At 58.2% G+C, this 20747-nt stretch overlaps 1 protein-coding gene across 8 annotated transcripts in view; it reads right to left on the bottom strand.

Annotated features, from left to right (window-relative positions):
- Positions 1-16352, bottom strand: part of LOC141965011 (protocadherin gamma-C5-like) — a 51043-nt gene extending 34691 nt beyond the window's left edge. Inside the window, exon 1 of one of the 8 annotated variants that reach the window (XM_074916040.1) lies at positions 13894-16352. In XM_074916040.1, the coding sequence (XP_074772141.1) occupies positions 13894-16314 (2421 nt within the window). In that variant the 5' untranslated portion in view covers positions 16315-16352. Of the gene's footprint in view, positions 1-1849; positions 4424-7559; positions 10061-13893 lie in introns of those variants that run through there. The other 7 variants (XM_074916045.1, XM_074916047.1, XM_074916037.1 and 4 more) reach the window with 7 other exon arrangements.
- Between the last annotated feature and the right edge of the window lie 4395 nt (positions 16353-20747).

The following is a 20747-nucleotide window of genomic DNA, read 5'->3' as shown; positions in this document are numbered from 1 at the left end:
CAGGATGGGGATGGTGGCAAGGCAGGAAAGGTGTGGGGTGTCTAGGACACAGAAAGAGATGTCCCCCTTTGAGAGGGCCAGAGGTCACCCTATGGAAAGTCTCTGACCCAGACTACCCAGGGAACTGAGGGATCACTGGAGACCCTGCAGATCACGCCACCTGCCGCAGATAGGGGCAGCACCCTGCTCACTACATCAGTTTTGCAGTCTGACTGTTGCCCTGCCGAGCAAAGAGGTGTAAAGCTTTTGCAGGCTTGACACAGTTTGTGGCATTGGGCTGGATCTTCTTTGACCATAAAGACTGAAAATCCAGGGCCCAGTGCCAGCCCAGCTGGTTTCTCACTGCCTAGTGCCTTTCCAGTGTATACTGGGGAGTAGGGGGGAGCCATGGCTAGGTCTCAGGTTTACCACCTGCCGATTATCAGCTCCTTCCATTCCCACTCTCAAATCACTTACTGTCCCCAACCCCAGAGGCATCTTGCCAGGACCCTTTGGTGGAGGGGACATCCTTGTCCCTAGCTGTAGGACAACCCACACAATGCAGAGGAACACTTGCTTTTGCAGCTGCTGCAGCCATTTCCACCTGCCACAAATGAGAAGTGCTGAGTCTGAGCAGCGACACAGTAGGGAAAAAAAAAAAAAAAAAAATAATTCTGAGAGGTTTCTGCCTCTATCTGTGATTTGGCTGCAGTGAGCAGGCAGCAGACGCAGCCCCACACCCCTGCGCAGCTTCCGCTGCACCTCACTTCCTTCTGCTCAGAGGAACCGGTCGCTCCTACTCACAGCTTCCCAGGCATGGACACATTACCAGCATCAACCACCTTGGAAATCCATCAGATCACCCCCCTTCTGCTGGATCCACTACCCAACCTCAGCTCTGAAGATCGAAGCGTTCCTGTAATTGAAAGCTCTCAAATTAAGCTGCATAATTCTCACTGGGGAAGAAGCACAGAAGCTGCCTGCCATGCACAAACGCCTTTCTGACTGCAGTTTGTGCAGTGAGGACATTAGACACCCGGAGATAACATATTACAAATCATGCAGGGCTTGTAACAGGGTTGTTAAAACAACACCTGCGTGGAGAACTCACCATCCTGCCTAGAGCACAGTCCAGCTCAGTGGAGCTCTGCAAGCAACTGGACTAGTCTGCAATCCCGTCCCCCACCCGAAAGTGAACATCGTCACAAAACTTCTACAGAAACAAAACCGGAACGGAACCATCAGGAGTCAAACATGAGGTGAGACACGGACGGAAGGGACTGATCTGTGGCCATGGTCTGTCAAATGCAGGAACCAGAATCATCCTTCAGCTTTGCATGCTATGCTGTGGGAAGTGACACCCCAGTCCCCCACTGGCATCTGGTGGCTCCCAGCCCCATTTTTACCACCAACTCCTCAGCCCACATCAGCGCACGACACAGAGAGACTACGTTCCCCTCCCAGTGCCTGACCCCACAAGTGTTCCCCTCAGCTCTCATTTTGCAAAGGGAAGGAAATACCATTAGCAGCAAACTTTCTGCCAAGGATTTGCAACTGGTTACAAGCTGACCTCAGCCTTCACCGGTTACTCACACAAGGCGTATCCAAAACTGCATCAGAAAGACATATGTTCAATAACCTGAGCAAACTGACTCACTTGAGCCTGCTCACCACAGTACAAACGTCATTGACACTCAGAACGGCTCACCTGACTCCAAAGAAGACCTGTTCAGCTACAGCTAACCACTCTTCAGAGGCGCGGAGCAACTGAATATTCCCCCCAACCCCATTCTGCTACCTTATGCGTATGGCATAAATGAACCATGGCTCTGCCTGGCACTGGGACGTGCCAAGGAAGGAGCTACATTACCTCAGCAGGTGTGGGGAGCCGGCTGGCGGTGCCCACAATCTGGTGGTACAGCCCTGGCTCACCATTCCTCATGGTGCTCTGTCGACTGCCCAGAGGGCTGGAAGTAAAGGGCTTTTTACACAGGAGATCACTCTGGCGAGAGTCTGTGGTAAGATAGACCTGGTGGTAGAAGTTGGGTGGTGTGAAGCCGCCTCGCACAGCATCAATGTGGTGGAAGGGCCCTGGTGTCCTGTACAGGGTGTTCCTGGAGCTGTTGAACAGCTCCTTTGACTGCCTCCATTTGTAGCACTTGAAGATGCCCACTGACAACATGGTGATGAAGAAAGCTCCTGACACCAAAATCACAGCCAGGATGAGATAGAAAGTCACATGCCTCCTGGGGTCATTGGCAGGTGCCACATCAGAGAGGTCAGGGAACACCTCCTTGACCATCTCAGCCACAGAGATGGAGACAGTGGCAGTGGCAGACAGAACGGGCTCCCCATGGTCTTTCAGCAGGATGACTAAGGCATGCTGGGGAGCATCATCCTCCCGGAGCTGGCGAGCCGTGAAGATCTCCCCACTGTGCAGCCCAACTAAGAAGAGGCTGGGGTCAGTGGCCTGCAACAGGGTATAGGAGATCCAGGCATTGTACCCTGCATCTGCGTCCACCGCCACTACCTTGGTGACCATGTGCCCAGCAGGAGAGCCTGGTGCCACCACATCGGTATAGGTGGCGGTGGTGTTAGGGAGAGGGTACAGCACAGTTGGGGCATTGTCATTGAGGTCAGTGACAAACACACTGACTGAGACATTGGTGGCCAGAGGCGGAGAGCCGCCATCCTGGACCTGCACCATCATGTGGAACTCCACCTGGTCCTCGTGGTCCAGGGAGGTGAGCAGGTAGAGGGTGCCATTGTCCCGGTTGATGGAGAAGAGGTGGCCTACAGTGGTGTCACCCTGCAAGAGGGTATAGGAGAGATGGGCATTGCGCCCAAGGTCTGGGTCTGTGGCGCTCACGTTAAGGACAGGGATGCCAGGCATGTTGTTCTCCAGCACATACACATCATAGGAGTCCTGGGAAGACTTGGGTGCATTGTCGTTGACATCTGACACCTGCACCAGGATCTGTTTTACTGCAGACAAGGGTGGTGAGCCCGAGTCCCTGGCTGTGATAGTGATGTTATACTCTGATACCTTTTCCCGGTCCAAAGCTGCTTTTGTTTTCAACGTGTAGTAATTTTTGAGGGAGGAGCTGAGCATGAATGGGATCCCAGGGGAAATGAGGCAGTTCACCAGACCATTGTCATGGGAGTCCAAGTCTGTTACACTCAGCAGAGCTACGACTGTCCCTGGGGCTGCATCTTCAGGCACAGGGCTGTACACAGAAGTCACTGTCACTTCTGGAGTGTTGTCGTTCACATCCACGACTTCCACCAGCACTTTGCAATGAGCTACACCAGGAACAGCGCCCTTGTCTTTAGCCTGTAAGTAAATCTCATACAGCTTTGTTTCCTCATAGTCCAGCTGTCCTTTGACCCTCAACTCCCCTGTGGCTGAGTCCAGAGCAAAGAGTTCTCGCATCTTGGCGGGCGTGTGACTGCTGAAGGAATAGACGATGTCTCCATTGGGCCCATCATCCAGGTCGTACGCACTGATCCTGGCGACCAGGGTACCGCTGGGCGTGTTCTCCCTCACGCTTGCCTTGTACGTGGACTGGTTGAAGACTGGGGCATTATCGTTGGCGTCCACAACATCAATGTGGATCTGTACATGGGCTGACCGCGGCGGGCTTCCTCCATCCAGCGCAGTCAAGACCAAGTGCAGTTCCCGTTGCTCCTCCCTGTCCAGCTCCTTCTCTAGCACCAGCTCCGCGTACTTGCTGCCATCCACCCTCGTCTGCACGTCGAGTGCAAAGTGCGGGTTGGCACTGAGCTGGTAGGTCTGCAAAGAGTTAATCCCCACATCGGGGTCTTGCGCGCTCTCTAGCGGGAAGCGCGCTCCGGCCACCACCGACTCGCTGATTTCCAGCCTCGCCTGGCTGCTGGGGAAAACCGGGTCGTTGTCGTTAATGTCCTGGATCTCCACGGTGCCGCTGTACAGCTCCAGCGGGTTTTCCACCACGATCTCAAAGCTGAGGGAGCAGGGAGAGAGCGCGCCGCAGAGCTCCTCCCGGTCTATCCGCTCGCTCACCAGCAGCGCGCCGCTCGCCAAGTCCACCCCGAAGTACTTCTTGGTGCCGCCGGACACCACCCGCAACCGGCGACCCGGCAGCCGCCCGAGGTCCAGCGCCAGGTCGGCTACCACGTTCCCCACCGCGGAGCCTCTCCGCGCCTCCTCGGGGATCGCATAGCGAATCGCGGCGGAAACCCAGTCGGAAACGCCGAACAAAAGCAAGAGGCTCAGTACCTGCCCCGTCGTCACCCCGCGGCTCCTTACAGCAACGCCGTTCATCGCACAGGACGGCCGCGCTCCCCGCTTCCCGCCCCGCCCCGGCTAGAAATGCTCAGCTCGCCCCGTCATGCCGCTGCCCAGCGCGCCCCGGGAAGCGGCGACCGGCGGGGAGGCGGGCATCGCTCGGCGGCGACTCGCTCTCAGGCTCGCTCTGAGACCGTCTGCGCCTCAGTCCGGCTCCGAGCGGGGCCGGGCCGGCAGATCCCCCCGCTCCATCATTGGCCGACAGCGGCACACAGAGTCCCGGTCAATAACTGCACGGAGCGCAGGGCTGCCGGGGCCCCCACCGCGGGGCATCCGCCCGCCGAGCCCCGCCGGGACCGAGCGCGGCCGCCCCGGCCCGAAGGCAGCGGGGCTCAAGCCGTCGATTCTGAAGGGAGAGCACAGCCCTGCGAGAAACGCAGCTGAAACGGGCAGCGGGGCTGGGAGAGCGCTGGCAGGGGCTGCGTGGGTCGGGCACGGGGACTACGTGTGCGAGCAGGAGGGTGTAAGAGTTGGAGGAAAGGCTGGCGCCAAAAGGGGCGACATGGAAACGGGGGGGACTGTCCCTCGAGGAAAATCTCGTTGGAAAGGGGCAGCGGGAGCAGCAAGGGGAGGCGGGGCGGGCGGGACGAGAGGTGGGGAGGATCGGTGTGGGCGCGCAGGGAGCCGGGGAGAATCACCCCCGGCAAGACGCGCCAGCTCTGAGTCAGCTCTGCCACCCTCGGGACCTTCGGGAGGCCGCCCCTCCACCCCAGTGCTTGGTCAGCCCCTTCCTGACATCCCACGGCGTCGCGCCTCTGTGTGCCACCAAAGCAGTGTGGCCGGCAAAAGGACGCGGATTTCGTGCTGCCGAGTTACGAGCAGCTGCCCCGGGCGCAGCAGAGTGACCCCGCGGGGCAGCTCCTGCCGCAGGGTTCCCAGGAGCATCGTCCTCCTGCTCCCCACCTCCACCACCGTCCCAGCAGGCATCTTCCCCGGCATATCGTAGAAATCTCGGTCTAATACGCTCTCCTGCTCTCGCCACTTCCCAGCTTGCTCCACGGTACCTGTTTCCACCGGCCAGACGCAGGGGCATCCCAGTCTGCGACGTGCTTGTTCACCGGGGGCTGAAGCCGTTCCCGTTCCCGCGCAGCAACAGCCCGGCAGGTCACGGCATCGCGTGGACCACGGTACCGGCAGCGCCTGGGCAAGAAACAGCCACTTGCCGGCCTGTTTGCCTGCGTTTGGAGTTGTTGCTATCAACGACAACTCGTGACACGTCGTTTTTTCCAACGTTTCGAGCGCCCATATGGATAAAACTACCGCAATTTCGGCTGTCACGCTCACAACCGCTCAGCTGTCACGGTCTAATGGGAAGGGGCCAAGGAAGTTTGAGAAGGGAGCTCCAGGAGCCCTATGGCTGAGACTGTGGAAGGAACGGCGATGACTGGGGAAGAAACCGGACTGGAAAACAGCGCCCACGCGTGGATTCGCTTATGGAGAGAAACGAGAAAACTCTCCGCGGAACTGTCTCAGAAACGTTGCGGCTGATTGTCTGTTACGCCGCTGCTTGTCGTGGCTGGGCGAGTCGTGGAAGGGCTGCAAGTCACCCGCACCAATGTGGGAGACACGACACCCGCCAGAGACCTCAACCCTGGCTACGTGTCCTCGCCCCGCACAGTCATGTTAACTGTTGTGAGCACCCGGGATTCACCCAGAGACGCAGTATTTCTGCGCTTATATGAAGAGTCAACAATATCAAAGGGGTCAGCACAGTCTTACGTGCTCAGTTATTTCCTATCGAATAGTCGTTGCCGAAAGATAAACCATTATCAGCTCTACTGAGCATTCTTATCACCAGTCCACACAATGTGATAAAAGTATAGGCTTCACCCCGGTAAGACCCAAGTCAGTCATCTAACGGTGTATTTTAATAGAATTTAATTCTGGAGCAATTTAAAGACTTGAGAAGGAAAAGAGTATGCTTTACCCACCGCAGCTGCACCGTGCACATAAATACATGTTATGACCCTCTGTCCGTTCTGGAGCGCTTCTGTAACAAACCGTGTCTGCAGGCTCACAGTGCTGACAGCAGATTTCTTTTCTCATAGGCCCTTACGCAACCAAATACCAATCACCTTTCTTATATATAATCTGAAAAGAAGAAGCTTCACAGCTCTCTTCAAAACAAATCTTGAAATGGTCTCCAGCCGCTTATTTTCTCTGAAATAAGCTCTCAATCTTTTTCCCAACCACTGCACATTTCGTGTCTTTTCTAAACTCTGCTTTATTGAGCAATTTCTCTACCATGCGTACCACATTTCTTAAGGAGTTTCTCTTCACACGAGTGCACACACGACCTGTATTCAGAGTACCTTGGACACTTAATCCCAGCAGCAGTAGGAGGGGCAAGCAGCGAAGAGCTGAGTACAGCGAAGAGATCTCGGGAAAGGACTGAGCATTTCCATCTCCCTTATTTCGACTGATCTGGAGACATTACGTCTCCTCACTTTGATGGGAAGCCCGACTCGGAGGTCCTGAAAGCCCTATTTGGAGGACGAGGAGTGGAAACGTGCGACAGGTAAGGGGAAAGACGCCTTTCCACTGCACCAGGAATTCCTTCGGGGACGGATTCAAGACAAATCCTAGCCAGAGCCACTCACTCAGCGCTATTCCCGGCTCTGCCGGGGCTCCAGAGGAGCCGGTGGCAGCAGCAGATCCAAAGCATTTTCTGCTTAGCTCTGGGCTCGGAGGCACCAGCCCCAGCACCCCAGACGAAGGTGTCAAGGGTGTACACACATCTTCCTCTTGAGGGATTCACAGTACGAAAAGAACCACGCTGGAAGGGAAAACAGAATTACAGAGTTGCTGCCCTCACCGGGTGAACAGACCGGGATAGATCACACATCTTTATCACAGGCAAGCGCTCAAATGTGGCAGAGGCAATGAATGAAGCAGTCACTACACCAGGATGAAAAGGTTGTCTGAGCTTCGGATCCCACAACACATTTGCACCCTCTCCACCGCGAGTCCACAACAACCACTCCGGCTCGGTGAAGCTCCCACCGGGAGTAGGACAGACAGACATCAGTACTGACAACACAGCGTCTCTTTTCGGGGCACAACCGACAATTCGCGGATGAGATCGAGCAGATCAAAGGGAAAAGTCAGGATCACACACTCCCCCCCCGAGCTATTGAGCAGTGGGCCCGGCGGCGACGTTGAGCTCTGCTGGTGGCTCACAATCCCCGACCGCGGAACGGGAGAAGATTACTCGGATAAGCCATCAAGGAGGGACCCCAGGGCAGAAGCTCACCTGTGCCGAGCGCCCGGGGCTAGGAGAATCCTTCCCGGACTGAGTGTCTGAGCCCTGTTCCCCGGCCAGGAGGCGGTCAGGCAGCGCTGCCGCCCCTTGTCTCAGAAACGTGAAGTCCTTCTGGCCGGACTCGGAGGCTAAACACACCTCGTAGGAGTAGGGTAAAGGCAGCGTGCTGCTGCAGTAGTTGAACTGTGCTTTTGAGCCTAGGCTGGAATACAGTTCCTTATCAGAAGTTAAAAAAACGGGGGGGCTCCTTGAGCGTCGGCATTTAAAGAACAATATCAGAATGACTGTGCAAACAAACAGTAAGGACACGACAGCGAGCGCGACTACAAGGATGATGTTTAAATCAGACGCCAGCTCGGACACAGTGTCTCTGTCGCTCAGCTCCGGCAGCGCCTCCTGCAAGCTCTCGGCCAGCACCACGTGCAGCGTGGCCGTGGCCGACAGCGCCGGCTGCCCGTGGTCCTTCACCACGGCCACCAGCCGCTGCTTGGCCGCGTCCCGCTCCGACACGGCGCGCGCCGTCCGCACCTCGCCGCTGTGCGGCCCCACGCGGAACAGCGCCGGCTCCGGCGCCTGCACCAGCTCGTACGACAGCCACGCGTTGCGCCCCGCGTCCGCGTCCACCGCCACCACCTTGGCCACCAGGTACCCGGCCTCGGCCGACCGCGGCACCACCTCGAACGGCGCCGGCCCCGCCGCGACCGCGCCCGGCCCCGCGCCCGCCGCCGGCCACAGCACCCGCGGCGCGTTGTCGTTGCGGTCCAGCACGAAGACGCGCACCGTGGCCGTCGAGCTCCGCGCCGGCGCCCCGCCGTCCTGCGCCCGCACCGCCACCGCGAACTCGCGGCACTGCTCGTAGTCGAAGGAGCGCTGCGCGTACACCGCGCCGCTCCGCGCCTCCACCGACACGTAGGGCGCCGCGCCCGCGCTGCCGCCCGCCAGCCAGTAGCTCACGCGCCCGTTGGCGCCCGCGTCCGCGTCCCGCGCGCGCACGCGCAGCACCGGCGCGCCCGCCGCGTTGTTCTCCGCCACGTAGGCGCTGTAGGCGGCCTCCTCGAACACCGGCGCGTTGTCGTTCACGTCCGACACCTCCAGCACCAGCGCCGCGCGCCCGGACAGCGCCGGGCTGCCCCGGTCGCGGGCCACCACCGTCACCCGGTGCTCGCCCGCCTGCTCCCGGTCCAGCGCGCTCGCCGTCACCACCTTGTACGAGCCGCCCGACGACGACGCCACCAGCGACAGCGGCGCCTCGCCCGACAGCTCGCACGACACCTGACCGTTCTCCCCGGAGTCGCGGTCCATCACGTTCAGCAGGGCCACCACCGTGCCCACCGGCGCGTCCTCGGGCACCGGGCTCGACACCGACAACAGCGTGATTTCGGGCGCGTTGTCGTTCACGTCCAGCACCTCCACCTCCACCTCGCAGTGGGCCACCAGGCCGCCGCCGTCCCTCGCCTCCACCAGCAGCGTGTAGCCTCGCGTGTCCTCGAAGTCCAGCGCCTCCTGCAGCGTGACCGTCCCGCTCTCCGCGTCCACCACGAACTTCTGAAGCACCTTGGCCGGCGTTTTCCCGAAGCCGTAGGTGATGCGGGCGTTGGAGCCCGCGTCGGCGTCGGAGGCGGACACGTGCAGCACCGTCGAGCCCGGCGGCGCGTCCTCGCGCAGGCTGGCGCGGTACCGGTCCTGTGCGAACACGGGCGCGTTGTCGTTGGCGTCGGTGACGTTGATGCAGAGCTGGGCGGTGCCGCTCCGGGGCGGGTCGCCGCCGTCCAGCGCCGTCAGCACCAGCCGCAGGCTCTGCTCGCTCTCCCGGTCCAGCGCCCGGCGCAGCACCAGCTCCGCGAACTTGCTGCCGTCTTGGCTCTGCTTCACCTCCACCGCGAAGTACCCGTTTTTCTCCAGCTCGTAGCCCTGCAGCGCGTTGCTGCCCACGTCCGGGTCCTCGGCCACTCCCAGGGAAAACCGTGCGCCGGGAGAAGTAAACTCGTTGATCTCCAGCTGGAAAGTGTCCCGCAGGAAGCGCGGGGAGTTGTCGTTGACGTCCTGGATGTCCACCTCGACGTGGAAAACGTTGAGCGGGTTCTGCACCAGCGCCTCGAAGCTGACGGAGCAGGACGCCGCCTCGCCGCACATCTCCTCCCGGTCCAGCCTCTCGCTCACGTACAGCTCCCCGCTCTCCGCGCTCACCGAGAAGTATTTCAGCTGCCTTTCAGCGGCAGTCGCCACCCGCAGCTTGCGTGCCGGCAGCTCCGCCGGGCTCAGCCCCAGGTCCCGCGCCAGCGGCCCCACCAGCGAGCCTCTGCCCAGCTCCTCGGGGATGGCGTAGCGGATCCGCTCCGGCGCCGCCCGGCAGCACAAGCCCAGCAGCAGAGCGGGCAGCAGCACTGGCCCGGCTGCTCGCCGCCGGCTCTGCCGCCGCCCGCCCGCCATCCTCGCCAGCGCTCGCCGCGCTCCTCCCTCCCGCCGCTGCCCTGCCGCCCTTCCAGCCGCTCTCCGCACCGAGCGCAGGGGCCGCCGGAGGGCAGCGAGCTCGGCGCCGGCTCGGACGCCGCTGCTCCCCGCGCCGCGCCGCCTCTCGCCTCTGCTGCCCGCGCCGCTGCCGCTCTGGCCGGCGCCGGGCGAGCGAGCAGCCGGCGGGGGCAGGACGCGGCGCCGGCTCCGGCTCCAGCGCCGCTCCCCGCGGCCAACAGCGGCACCCGGAGGCGCCGCGACGCCACCGCAGCCGCCCGATGGCCGTACGGTGCCTCGGCCCCCGCGCTCGGAGCCGCTCTGCCAGCAGCTGCCGGGAGTCGGCGCCATCGGCCACGGAAAAGCTCGATTCCGCTCTCAGTCGGGGGAGTTTTCTCATGCCCGCGGAAGGGCGAACCACGCAGCTGTGCTCGGGACGGGCAATGAAGAGTCCGGCTGGGGAACGTGTTACCGAGCGGTGGAGGAGCGGGCAGACTTCGTACAGCACCCGGGAGCAGAGGTAAGTGCAAGCCGGTAACTTTGAAGCAAGTGTCTGACACATTCCAACAGCTCCTACTATTGCTGTGGGTTGTCTTTCCCCAGCTCTTTTATTTCATTTCTACGAGCTCTGAGGAGCAACAGGTGCAAAATACTTCCGAGGATAAGCTGTTGTAGAAAGGAAGCACCAGAGCTCCCGTTTCCTTTGAGAGGACTCTTGTTTATATCCCTGTATATACCTCCTAGAGAAACTGAGACTGGGAGAAAATGGCAAGCCTTGCTCTCCACAAAAGCGGTATCAGTACATGCTCCCAGTTTTACAAATCACGGAGATCATCACAACTTCTTGCTCTAGAACTGGGAAGACAAACCTCTTAGAGCATTTCTTAAAATTGCTTCTTTCAGGGAACACGGTAAGTAAATTGATCTAAGAACATGGACGGGCAGCAAAAAGGTGTCCATGCGCCCAGAATACTTCAATTACCAGTGTGCTATTCCGAAGTTGTAAAAAGGCGTGGCATACTCCTCCGTGGTGTATGCCACATCAGCTACCTTTCCCAGTGACAGTCAGACACTGGCGGATAAAGGAAGGAAGAAAACGTCACAGGAAGAAAAGTGAGAGGGGCACCACCAGAGAGGACAATTTACTCATGACACAAACACAGCAACGTGTGCTTTGCACCGGTAATACACAGGACACTCCAGACGTAGGGTGGTCTGGAAATGGAAAGGATAAATCCCACCTGAATGCAAATCCTATGAAAATGTACTTGATCCTCCTCAGTGCTTGTTTGTATGGTAACACCACATCTCAGCGACAATCAAAGGAAGTTGTGGAATGCAAAGTGCTCGGTGAACGAACAAATCGTAGTTCATGACCATGGAGAGAGCAGGGCACATTATGATTACCTGAATCATTTTAATCATTACACAGACCACGAGCTTGGAAACTACAGGTACAGCAGATTTCCCTATCACTCCTATTGCTCCAAAGAAGAGACGACTCCATGGAGGAGTACTGTGCTCCTTTACAGGGTCCTGGTGATAACTTAGCTCCCGGTTATGCCACTCTTGCCTCTCCCTCAATATATACTAAGACATGGACTACAGGACTCCGTTTCCCCGTCACAAGCTTCTTCCGCCATAGCAGTTACTAGGAAACGATCACTCAGCCACAATATTGCTGTGAGAACAGGCTCTTCCTCGCCAACAAGACCATTCTCACAAAGGAGCAGCCACACTGCTTCAGGTAGAGAGACATGCACAAGAAGATCACCTACCCATACTGAGCAGGTATTTACACAGCATCTCACCCTTCCTCGACCTTGTTGCATGCATTACTAAGGTACACGCTCACATGCATTTCAAATAATTAACGTGAAATGAAAACTCTGTGTTGTGAGACAATGGTGATAAATAAAGCAATGAAGGATAGAGTTTTAGAAAAACCTTCAACGAATAAGACATTCATGATGAAAATACCTGGGTATGTCTAATAGTCCAATCCTATGAGTAATGCTGCCGAGCAAGAACTAAACATTATATTGCCATTAGGCACAAGAGGACAAACTGTTGCTACACCCCCAGCTACACCGCTACCTCTAACTACACCCCTCTGTAAAAGACATGATGACAAACAGTAAAGCAGATTGAAAGTGCCGAGGGGACAGTAACGATCCCTCGGAGATTAACTCTCATTTGGCAGAAAGGCCACAAGGTTGCTGCATGAACAAGCTTCTCGTGGACAACAAGAGCGTTCTCACAAAACCATTCCAACAGTAGAAAGATTCCAGCTGTGCTCCCCGGCTGGTAAGGAGCACAGAAGGAGGAAACAACCTTTCTAACCAGGAGCACTATTAAAAAGGCGTGCTGCTCTGTTCCACACACACACCGTTTCACGTCAGTTTTAAAAACTTAACATCGAAAGAGCAAGCGCTGCTACATGAGGGCTAGCAATACGAAACAAGCTGTAAGGTGACATGAAAAGCACAAGTGAATAATCCTTCACAGCAGAAGTATCCTGACATTTCTTGAGGTGCCATGCCGTCCGTAACACACCCCAGCAGAAACCGCAGCAATACCCTCTACTTTCTAACAGTTCACCTACGTCTGAAGGCCCCAGGAGAGTCTATAAGCACATATTCAGCCTGGGAACATCCAGGTCCTTAACTCTGCTACATCTTTGAAGAGCACAGCGGTGGCTCACCACCAGGGTGAACAACTAGTGCTCGTGTACACACATGTACCTTAGAATTTAATACCTATCAACAAGTAATTTCACTCCTCTTTCACCCTCTCGCTCAATCCGGAGCATGGAGCTCACTACTGACCCAACCACGGAATTTCCCGCAAGCAACAAGGAATTCGCAGGAACGTCTGGGAATGGTCTTCCCGTTGAGCAAGAGGTACTTCACGCACACTGCATTCTGGTGCCCAAAATGGACACTGCTGTCAGTACTGGCTGAGGAACACACTGTGTGAGGAGCTTTCACCTATGAGACAAGCACAAGACCGGCCCTAAAGCAGGCACAGCCGGCTCTTAGTTTCAGACGATGGCTTCCAGTCATCCTAAACAATGTTAAATGAAAACGATGTGTAGCAAGAGAAGAGTGCTGATTAAATGAACCAAAGAGGCACTTGAGAAAAACACCTCAGTTAGCACGCCGTTCACGATAAAAATAATTGAGGGTTTGTAACAGTCAAATCCTATAAGTAAAACTGATCAGTGGCTGGTAAGGAACACAGAACAAGAGGAATCACCTTTCTAACCAGTACGGTGATAAATAATACACAGTACTCTCTTCCTCACACCCGGATTTTACGGTAGTATCTAATAAACAGTGAAAGATGAAGTGCTACTACACGCGAGCAGGCGATGGTACCAAAGCAGCAATAAGGCCGCATGGAAAGTATTAAGTGACCTCAAAGCTTATACACGGGACCATTAACGGTCCGTTTGGAAACAATCTCACCCATGTGCTGTCGGGAAAACGTCAGCCCCTGGTAATAACGTAAACTTCCATTTGCTATTAACGCAACACCCACGAATACCGAGAGCAAAACGAGTATTACACGTGGCAGGGCACAAAATGAGAAAGGACGTGGCGAGCGATAAGAGCACAAAGCCCCGTTCAAAGGAAACTCCAGCCGACAGTGAGCCCCTTGTCCCGCGGCCGGCAGCAGCGGCAGCGCTGAGCCCCGGTCCCACGCTCCCCTCCCGCCAGCCAGAGGCAGCGGCAGCCGGCGCGGTGCCGCGGGAAGCGCTGCCTGCCTGGGAGCGAGACCCCCCTCCGCAGCGGGCGGGACGCGGCGCGGCCAGGCCCGAGCAGCAGCAGAGCGAAGCGTCGCGGAGCCGGGAAGTCCGGGCACGGGAACTCACCGGGGCAGCGGCGGGGTCCTCCCCGAGCAGCGGCGCGGGCTCGTCGGGCGGCGGCCGGGCCGGGAGGGTGTCGCAGCAGCTGCCGGCCGACAAGCGGAGCTGGCTCTTGCGCGAGTCGGCCGTGAGCGACACCTCGTGCGAGTAGGAGCGCAGGAAGGCGCGGACGCCGTCGATGCCCACGAAGTGCGAGGCCGGCACGCCGCGCAAGGCGCCGCTGCCCGCCGCCAGCAGCTGCGAGCGGCGCCACCGCCGCAGGCGCAGCGCCAGCAGCAGCAGCAGGAAGGCGAGGAAGAGGCAGGACACGGCCGCCACGGCCACCACCAGCCACCGCGTCAGGCTGCCGGCCGGCTCGCCCGGCGCCGCCGCCGCGCTGCCCAGCTCCGACAGCAGCTCGGCCACGCTCTCGGCCAGCACCACCGTCAGCGTGGCCGTGGCCGACAGCGCCGGCCGCCCGTGGTCCTTCACCACCACCACCAGGCTCTGCCGCGCCGCGTCGCGGGCCAGCGGGAAGCGCGCCGTGCGCACCTCGCCGCTGTGCAGCCCCACGCGGAACAGCCCCGGCTCCGTCGCCTTGGCCAGCTCGTACGACAGCCACGCGTTCTGCCCCGCGTCCGCGTCCACCGCCACCACCTTGGCCACCAGCGCCCCGGGCTCCGCCGAGCGCGGCGCCAGCTCCACGCCCGCCCAGCCCGCGCCCGGCCCCGCGCCCGGCCCCGGCGCCGGCGGCGGGTACAGCACCTGCGGCGCGTTGTCGTTCTCGTCCACGATCACGAGCCGCACCGACACGTTGCTGCTCAGCGCCGGCGCGCCGCCGTCCTCCGCCCGCACCCACAGCCCCACCTCGCGCACCTCCTCGTAGTCGAAGGAGCGCAGCGCGTACAGCGCGCCCGTCTCCGCCTGCACCGACACGTAGGACGAGAGCGGCGCGCCCCGCACCCGCCCCTCCGACAGCCGGTACCGCACGCGCGCGTTCTGCCCCCAGTCCGCGTCCGCCGCGCGCACCGTCAGCACCAGCGCGCCCGCCGCGTTGTTCTCGGGCAGCCGGGCGCTGTAGCGCGCCTCCGCGAACACCGGCGCGTTGTCGTTCACGTCCAGCACCCGCAGCGCCAGCACCGCGCTGCTCCGCAGCGCCGGCGACCCGCCGTCGGCCGCCCGCACCGTCACGTTGTACTCCGCCACCTCCTCCCGGTCCAGCTGCCTCGACGTCACCACGCGGTAGTAGTCCCCCAACGACCTCTCCAGCCGGAACGGGAGGTTCTCCGCGATGCTGCACCGCACCTCGCCGTTCGCCCCCGAGTCGCGGTCCTGCACGTGCAGCAGGGCCACCACCGTCCCCGACGGGGCGTCCTCAGAGATCTCGCTCAACGTCGACGACAACCTCAATTCAGGCGCGTTGTCGTTTACGTCTGTCACCGTGATCGCCACTTTCGCTGTGTCGAAAAGCTCACCGCCGTCATGTGCCTCCACTTCCAGTTCGTAGAGAGCCGCTTCCTCGAAGTCCAGGCTCCGCACCAGTGTGATCGCTCCCGTCTCGGCGTCCAGATGTAAAATCTTCGATGCTTTCACAGGGAACTTTTGAAGTGAATACTTTATGTTCCCGTTGATCCCCTCGTCGGCGTCGGTGGCCGTGACGGTGAGGAGGGTGGAGCCCACGGGCACGTCCTCCGGCACACGCACCGTGTACTCCGCCTGGCCGAACACGGGCGCGTTGTCGTTGGCGTCCAGCACCGCCACGCGGATCCGCGCCGTGCCCGTCCGCGCCGGGTCGCCGCCGTCGCTCGCCCTCAGCACCAGCTCGTGAAACGCCGCCTCCTCGCGGTCCAGCGCCTTCGCCAGCACCAGCTCGGGACGCTGGTCCCCGCCGGGGCCCGCCTGCACGGCCAGCGAGAAGTGCTCGTCGCCGCTCAGCTCGTAGCGCTGCAGGGAATTCGCTCCCGAGTCCGGGTCGTGAGCCCTGGGCAGCGGAAAACGGGATCCCGGCGATGTCGTCTCGATTATTCTCAATTCCTTTTCTGCCTCTCGGAAGCTGGGAGCGTTGTCGTTAATGTCCGTGATTTCCACTTCGATTCCGTAAACCTGTATTTCTCCCTCCACTATCACCTCACACCGCAGCACGCATCGCTGCACACTCTCGCACAGCTGCTCTCTGTCGATCCTCTCCGCCGTCACCAAGTGTCCCGTCTTCCCGTGCAGGGAGAAATACTGCGTCCTACCCTTGTCAAAGATGCGGAGGCCGCGGTCGCGGAGCGCCGTCAGCTCCAGCCCCAGGTCCTTGGCCACGTCGCCCACGAACGAGCCCTTGGGCATCTCCTCGGGAACCGAGTAGCGCAGCTGCCCCCACGCCGCCTCCCACGCCGCCACCAGCACGCACCACAGCAGGGCTCGCTCCCGCCGGCCCCGGCGCCTCCCCGCCGCGCACATCTCCGCCGCGGCCCCTGGGGCCCCGCAACACCGCCGACACCGACCCGCCGCCGCCCGCCGAATCGCTTCTGGCTCTGGCTCCGGCTCCGGCTCCCGTTCACGGCTCTGGATCCTGATCCTCCTCCTTCTTCCCTCTCCGGCTGCCGCTCCCTGTGGCCGGCCCCGGCCGCTGCCGCCGGCCCCTCCGCCTCGCTGCAGCACGGCTCCGCACCGCGGGGACGCTCGCAGACCGCCCGGCCGCCGAGCCAGCCAGCGAGCGAGCGAGCGAGCCGGGCCGCAGCGGGCGGGGCTGCCTGCAGCGCTCCGGCCTTCCTCTCGCTCCTCCTCGGTCAACAGCGGCGCCCGCAGCCTCCTCCCGGCACTGCAGGCACCGAGCGCTGCCGAGCGCTGCCCGCCCGGCCCTGCCCACGGACACCTCGCGGGGACGGCACCGGCGCCACCGACACAGACATCGCTGCCCGCCCGGCGGGGAGCTCCTGCGCTGCCGTCTCTCCCCGACAGCTCCTCCTTCCTCCTCGCCGACATCCCCACCGCAAAGCAAGAACAAACCAACGACGGCCCGGCACTCTCTTACTCCTTCCGCACGGGAGGAAAATGTATCCGGCGATGTTATGCCAAGTCGAAGATGACGTGAAGACTCTGACGAGCCTGTTCCCCTCGCTCCGACAGCACAGTCTCCTCCGCGAATTGCACAGCTCGCTGCAGCGTTCGAGCTTCGAGGACTTTCTCCTCGCCCCTTCTGCTGAGGAAAGCAGTGGCATGGAGGAGCGGAACTGCGCCGCCTCTCACCACCAGTCGCAATGCTCCGTCCGCTCTCCCGCAGCGCAGGGACACTTCACGGTTCGCTCTTCTCCTTGGTACTTCTCACCCGCACATCGGGGGCTGCTCTGAATCAGCCGCCACTCGTCCCCCTTCCCCGAACAGCACTTCCCAATGTTTGCCTCTACCCTTACACTCTAGGCTGGGCTTATACGTAGAATTTGTCGCTCCGTTCTAGAGTAACTCAGCAGCCGGCAGCGCTGCACATGCACTCGCTGTTCGGGGCTCCCTTACAAAAAGGAATTTCAGGCAAAAAGCATACTCTTAGAGCTAAATGCTAGCATCAGGACTGACTACAGTTCTTTGGGAAAAGGGCATAGGAGAAGTAGTGTGGCCTCGAAATACGAAACAAGTTTGTTTGTTTGTGGTTTTTTGGTTTTTTTTCTTTTGTCGGTTTGTCTGGTTTTTGAGATTTACCTCAGTAGAAAAGACAGATCTGGAACTTTAAAAATATGACCTGGGATGGAACAAAACATGACAAGTAGCTGCACAAAGAACTCAGAGAAATAATGCTTGGACTAAATCAATTCATCCCACTACTGCTGCCGTTTGGCAGCAGCCTGTCCCCAAAAGACGGGAGGGCACACGTCGGGGGAACAAGCTTCTCCAGTTATGAAGCCTCACGTGCGTTTCCTTTGGGAGTCCAACACTAAAATGCATCAAGCAACGGGGTTCTCTTCAGCTGTCAAACAAAGTCCATGGTTTTGGGAAAAAGCCATCGGGAAGGAAACATCAACACCGAGCGTCAACCTTGTTTTACCGGCGGCGCCATGTAGAATTAGCGGGTCTCATCGTACCCAGAAAGGATCCGCCCTCACCGTTACTAGCAGTTCAGCCAACACCCGTTAACTAGTCGGAACTTCTCAGCTGAACCTGAACCTGTGACCGCCGATGAACTACGGAGCGCCTACTGCCTGCTGGGAGTGCAAGGGGGCGTTCTGGTTCAGCTAGGATAGGGTTGTTTCCCCAGCAGTGGGGAGAGGGCGCTAGCCGGGTTATTCATACTGTGCTGACGTCAGGGCCATGCGCCAAGTGCGGGAACAGCTTCCTGTGGGCTTTTGTCCGGCGAAGCAGGCGAGGCGGGCTGGCTGTGTCCCTTGCGATATTTTTCTGTATATCTTTTGTCTTGTTTACTGTTATTTCTGTTTTTGTTATTGCTTTTGTTGTTCAGATTGTTATTTGTTACACTGTTGTATTAAATTTTTTCCTTATTTCAACCCCGGGGTTTGTGCCTCACTTCCAGCCCTGCTCGGTCCGAGGGTGGGGGAGGGACAACGGCAACATGGTCTCTGGTCCCGGCAGGGCCTAAACCACCACAGTGGGTCGTCCCGTACCTTCCGTCCCCCCTCCCTGGACACATGGCTCAACACTTCCCACCCCCCCCCACCGCGAAACGCGGGAGAAAGAGGACGGAGGTTCAGAACGGTGAAGGATTTCATTCTGCACAGTCAGGATACGCCTTCACCGGCACTAACACACACCCCCGGAGACAGCGCAGCTCCTGGAGACAATTGTGTTGCCTTGTCGGCATAGTTGAAACACATTTGCATTTATCCAAGTAATTCGATACATTGAACGACCAGAGGGAACTTTCATTTTCTCATAATTCGAGGTGCAAAAGATTGCAACTTATTAATAAATGATTAATCTAACCCTTGAATGTTCATATTGGTAGGACACCTCTTCAGAAAAATACAGTAGGACAGCAGGCGAAGACAAGGACAGCTGCACACCCTAAACGATGCGGAGCATTTCTGAAAGTGTAAATGGACTAGATTCGAGTGCCTAACTGATCTCATTTTAGGAATTTCCTTCTCGTTTTAGATATGTTCTGGGTAGAGCCTCTCCGGCTCAAAGAGGCAAATGCAACAATGACTGATAAAGTGGCAGAGAGACAGAATTGCTCGCTTTAGTATTTCCCTGTAACACCATGAACCACGTCCCGGAAAAAAAAGGGTGACAAACAGAGGGCAGGGTCAGAAATACAATGTGGATTTCTGAAGCAGCCTTCCTCCAAGTGATGGTAAGGGCACACGGCGGCAGAAGGCAACATTCACTGCGGAGGAACAATTTTAACATCTGCATTCATGGACAAAACACGACCGTTTCCTTGGAGAAATCGAAGCGCCAAGAACCAAACCAAGAATCGCCCACGACATTTTCCCGTCCCTCTCATGCAGAATCCTCAATTTACAGCGATCCTAGATACCAACTCAAAGAAGGGTTGGTATCAGAATTTCTCGGGTGAAGCTGAGCCTGCGGCCACCGCCAAAGCACGGAGTGATGCGGGGACCTTCCTGGGAACACAGCACAGGAGGAGGCGCCGCTACTGCTCGCAACTCGTTCTCTGCCCCCACCCCGGGCTGCACTACAGCTCCCCAGGAGGCGGGAGGCACCTGCACTGACCCCGGCCCGAAGCATCTGCTCGGCTCCAGCCAGCTGCCGGGAAAATGCCTTGGCGAGCGCGGCAAGAACCGCAGCGGGTACCGCTGCCTTGGCTCCTCTGCCCATTCAGCGCAGCCACGCGATTGCGTTGGTCTTTTGTTCTCAACGGTATTTTTGCACTGTGGCAAACTGAGCAACGCAATCGCATTAAACGGACAGTTAAAAATGGGTGGAAAAGCAAAGGTGAAGGACACTGCCGTGAGATTTCCTTTTTAATACCCCACATTAAGTTAGGGGTGGCATAGCTGAAACACATTTGCATTTATCCAAGCATTTCGATACCTTGAACGACCAGAAGGAACTTTCATTTTCAAATAAGTCGAGGTGTAAAACCTTGCGACTTGTTAACAAGTTATTAATCCAAGCCTTGAATGTTCATGTTGGTAGAAAACCTCTTCAACAAAATATCGTAGGACAGTAGGTGAAGACAAGTGCAGCTGCACACCCTAAACTACGCGGAGCATTTCTGAAAGTGTAAATGGACTGTATTCGAGTGCCTCATTGATCTCATTTACTTCTCGTAAAATTCCTTCCCCTTTTAGATATCTTCTCAAGGTGGGTATAAGCTGTCCTGCTCAAAGTGGGAGATTCAACAACGATAGAAAAGTGGCAGAAAGACAGAGTTCCTCGGTTTAGTATTTCCCTGTCAACGTGACCAACCAGGTCCAAGCAAGTTTCTCTAGGAAAGGGGAGAGGAAAATAGAAGAGGTTCAAAATTAAAAATGCGATCTAGTTTTTCTTATGATACCCCATTCTACACCTCCACGTGTGCATGAAAGACAGATCAGGAACGCTGAAGAAGAGGGAGCTAACACCCAGGGAAGAAAAAGAGTGAAAAAAGTGCACAGAGCAATAATCACTGGGAAAAATGCCCGATCCAACCTGGGCTACCACTACTACAGGAGCCTCCCTCAAAAGACGGGGGACACCTTCCTCCTTCATCAGGGAGGAACCATCTGTGAGTTCTGAGTTCATGGATAAAACATTCAACGGGAAATCAACAATTTTACATGCAGCTATCGAGCAGGTTCGGGTGCATCGGTTTGGGGAAAAAGCGACGAGGAAGGGGGAGTCTCCACCAAGAAGCGCCCACCACATTCTCCCGTCCCTCTCACGCACAATGCTCAGTATACAGCCATCACCGGTACCAACTCAAAGACGGGTTGGTA

The sequence above is a fragment of the Athene noctua genome, chromosome 12, assembly GCF_965140245.1.
Source record: "Athene noctua chromosome 12, bAthNoc1.hap1.1, whole genome shotgun sequence".
Classification (NCBI taxonomy): Eukaryota; Metazoa; Chordata; class Aves; order Strigiformes; family Strigidae; genus Athene; species Athene noctua.
This window is presented reverse-complemented; position numbering and strand designations above follow the sequence as displayed.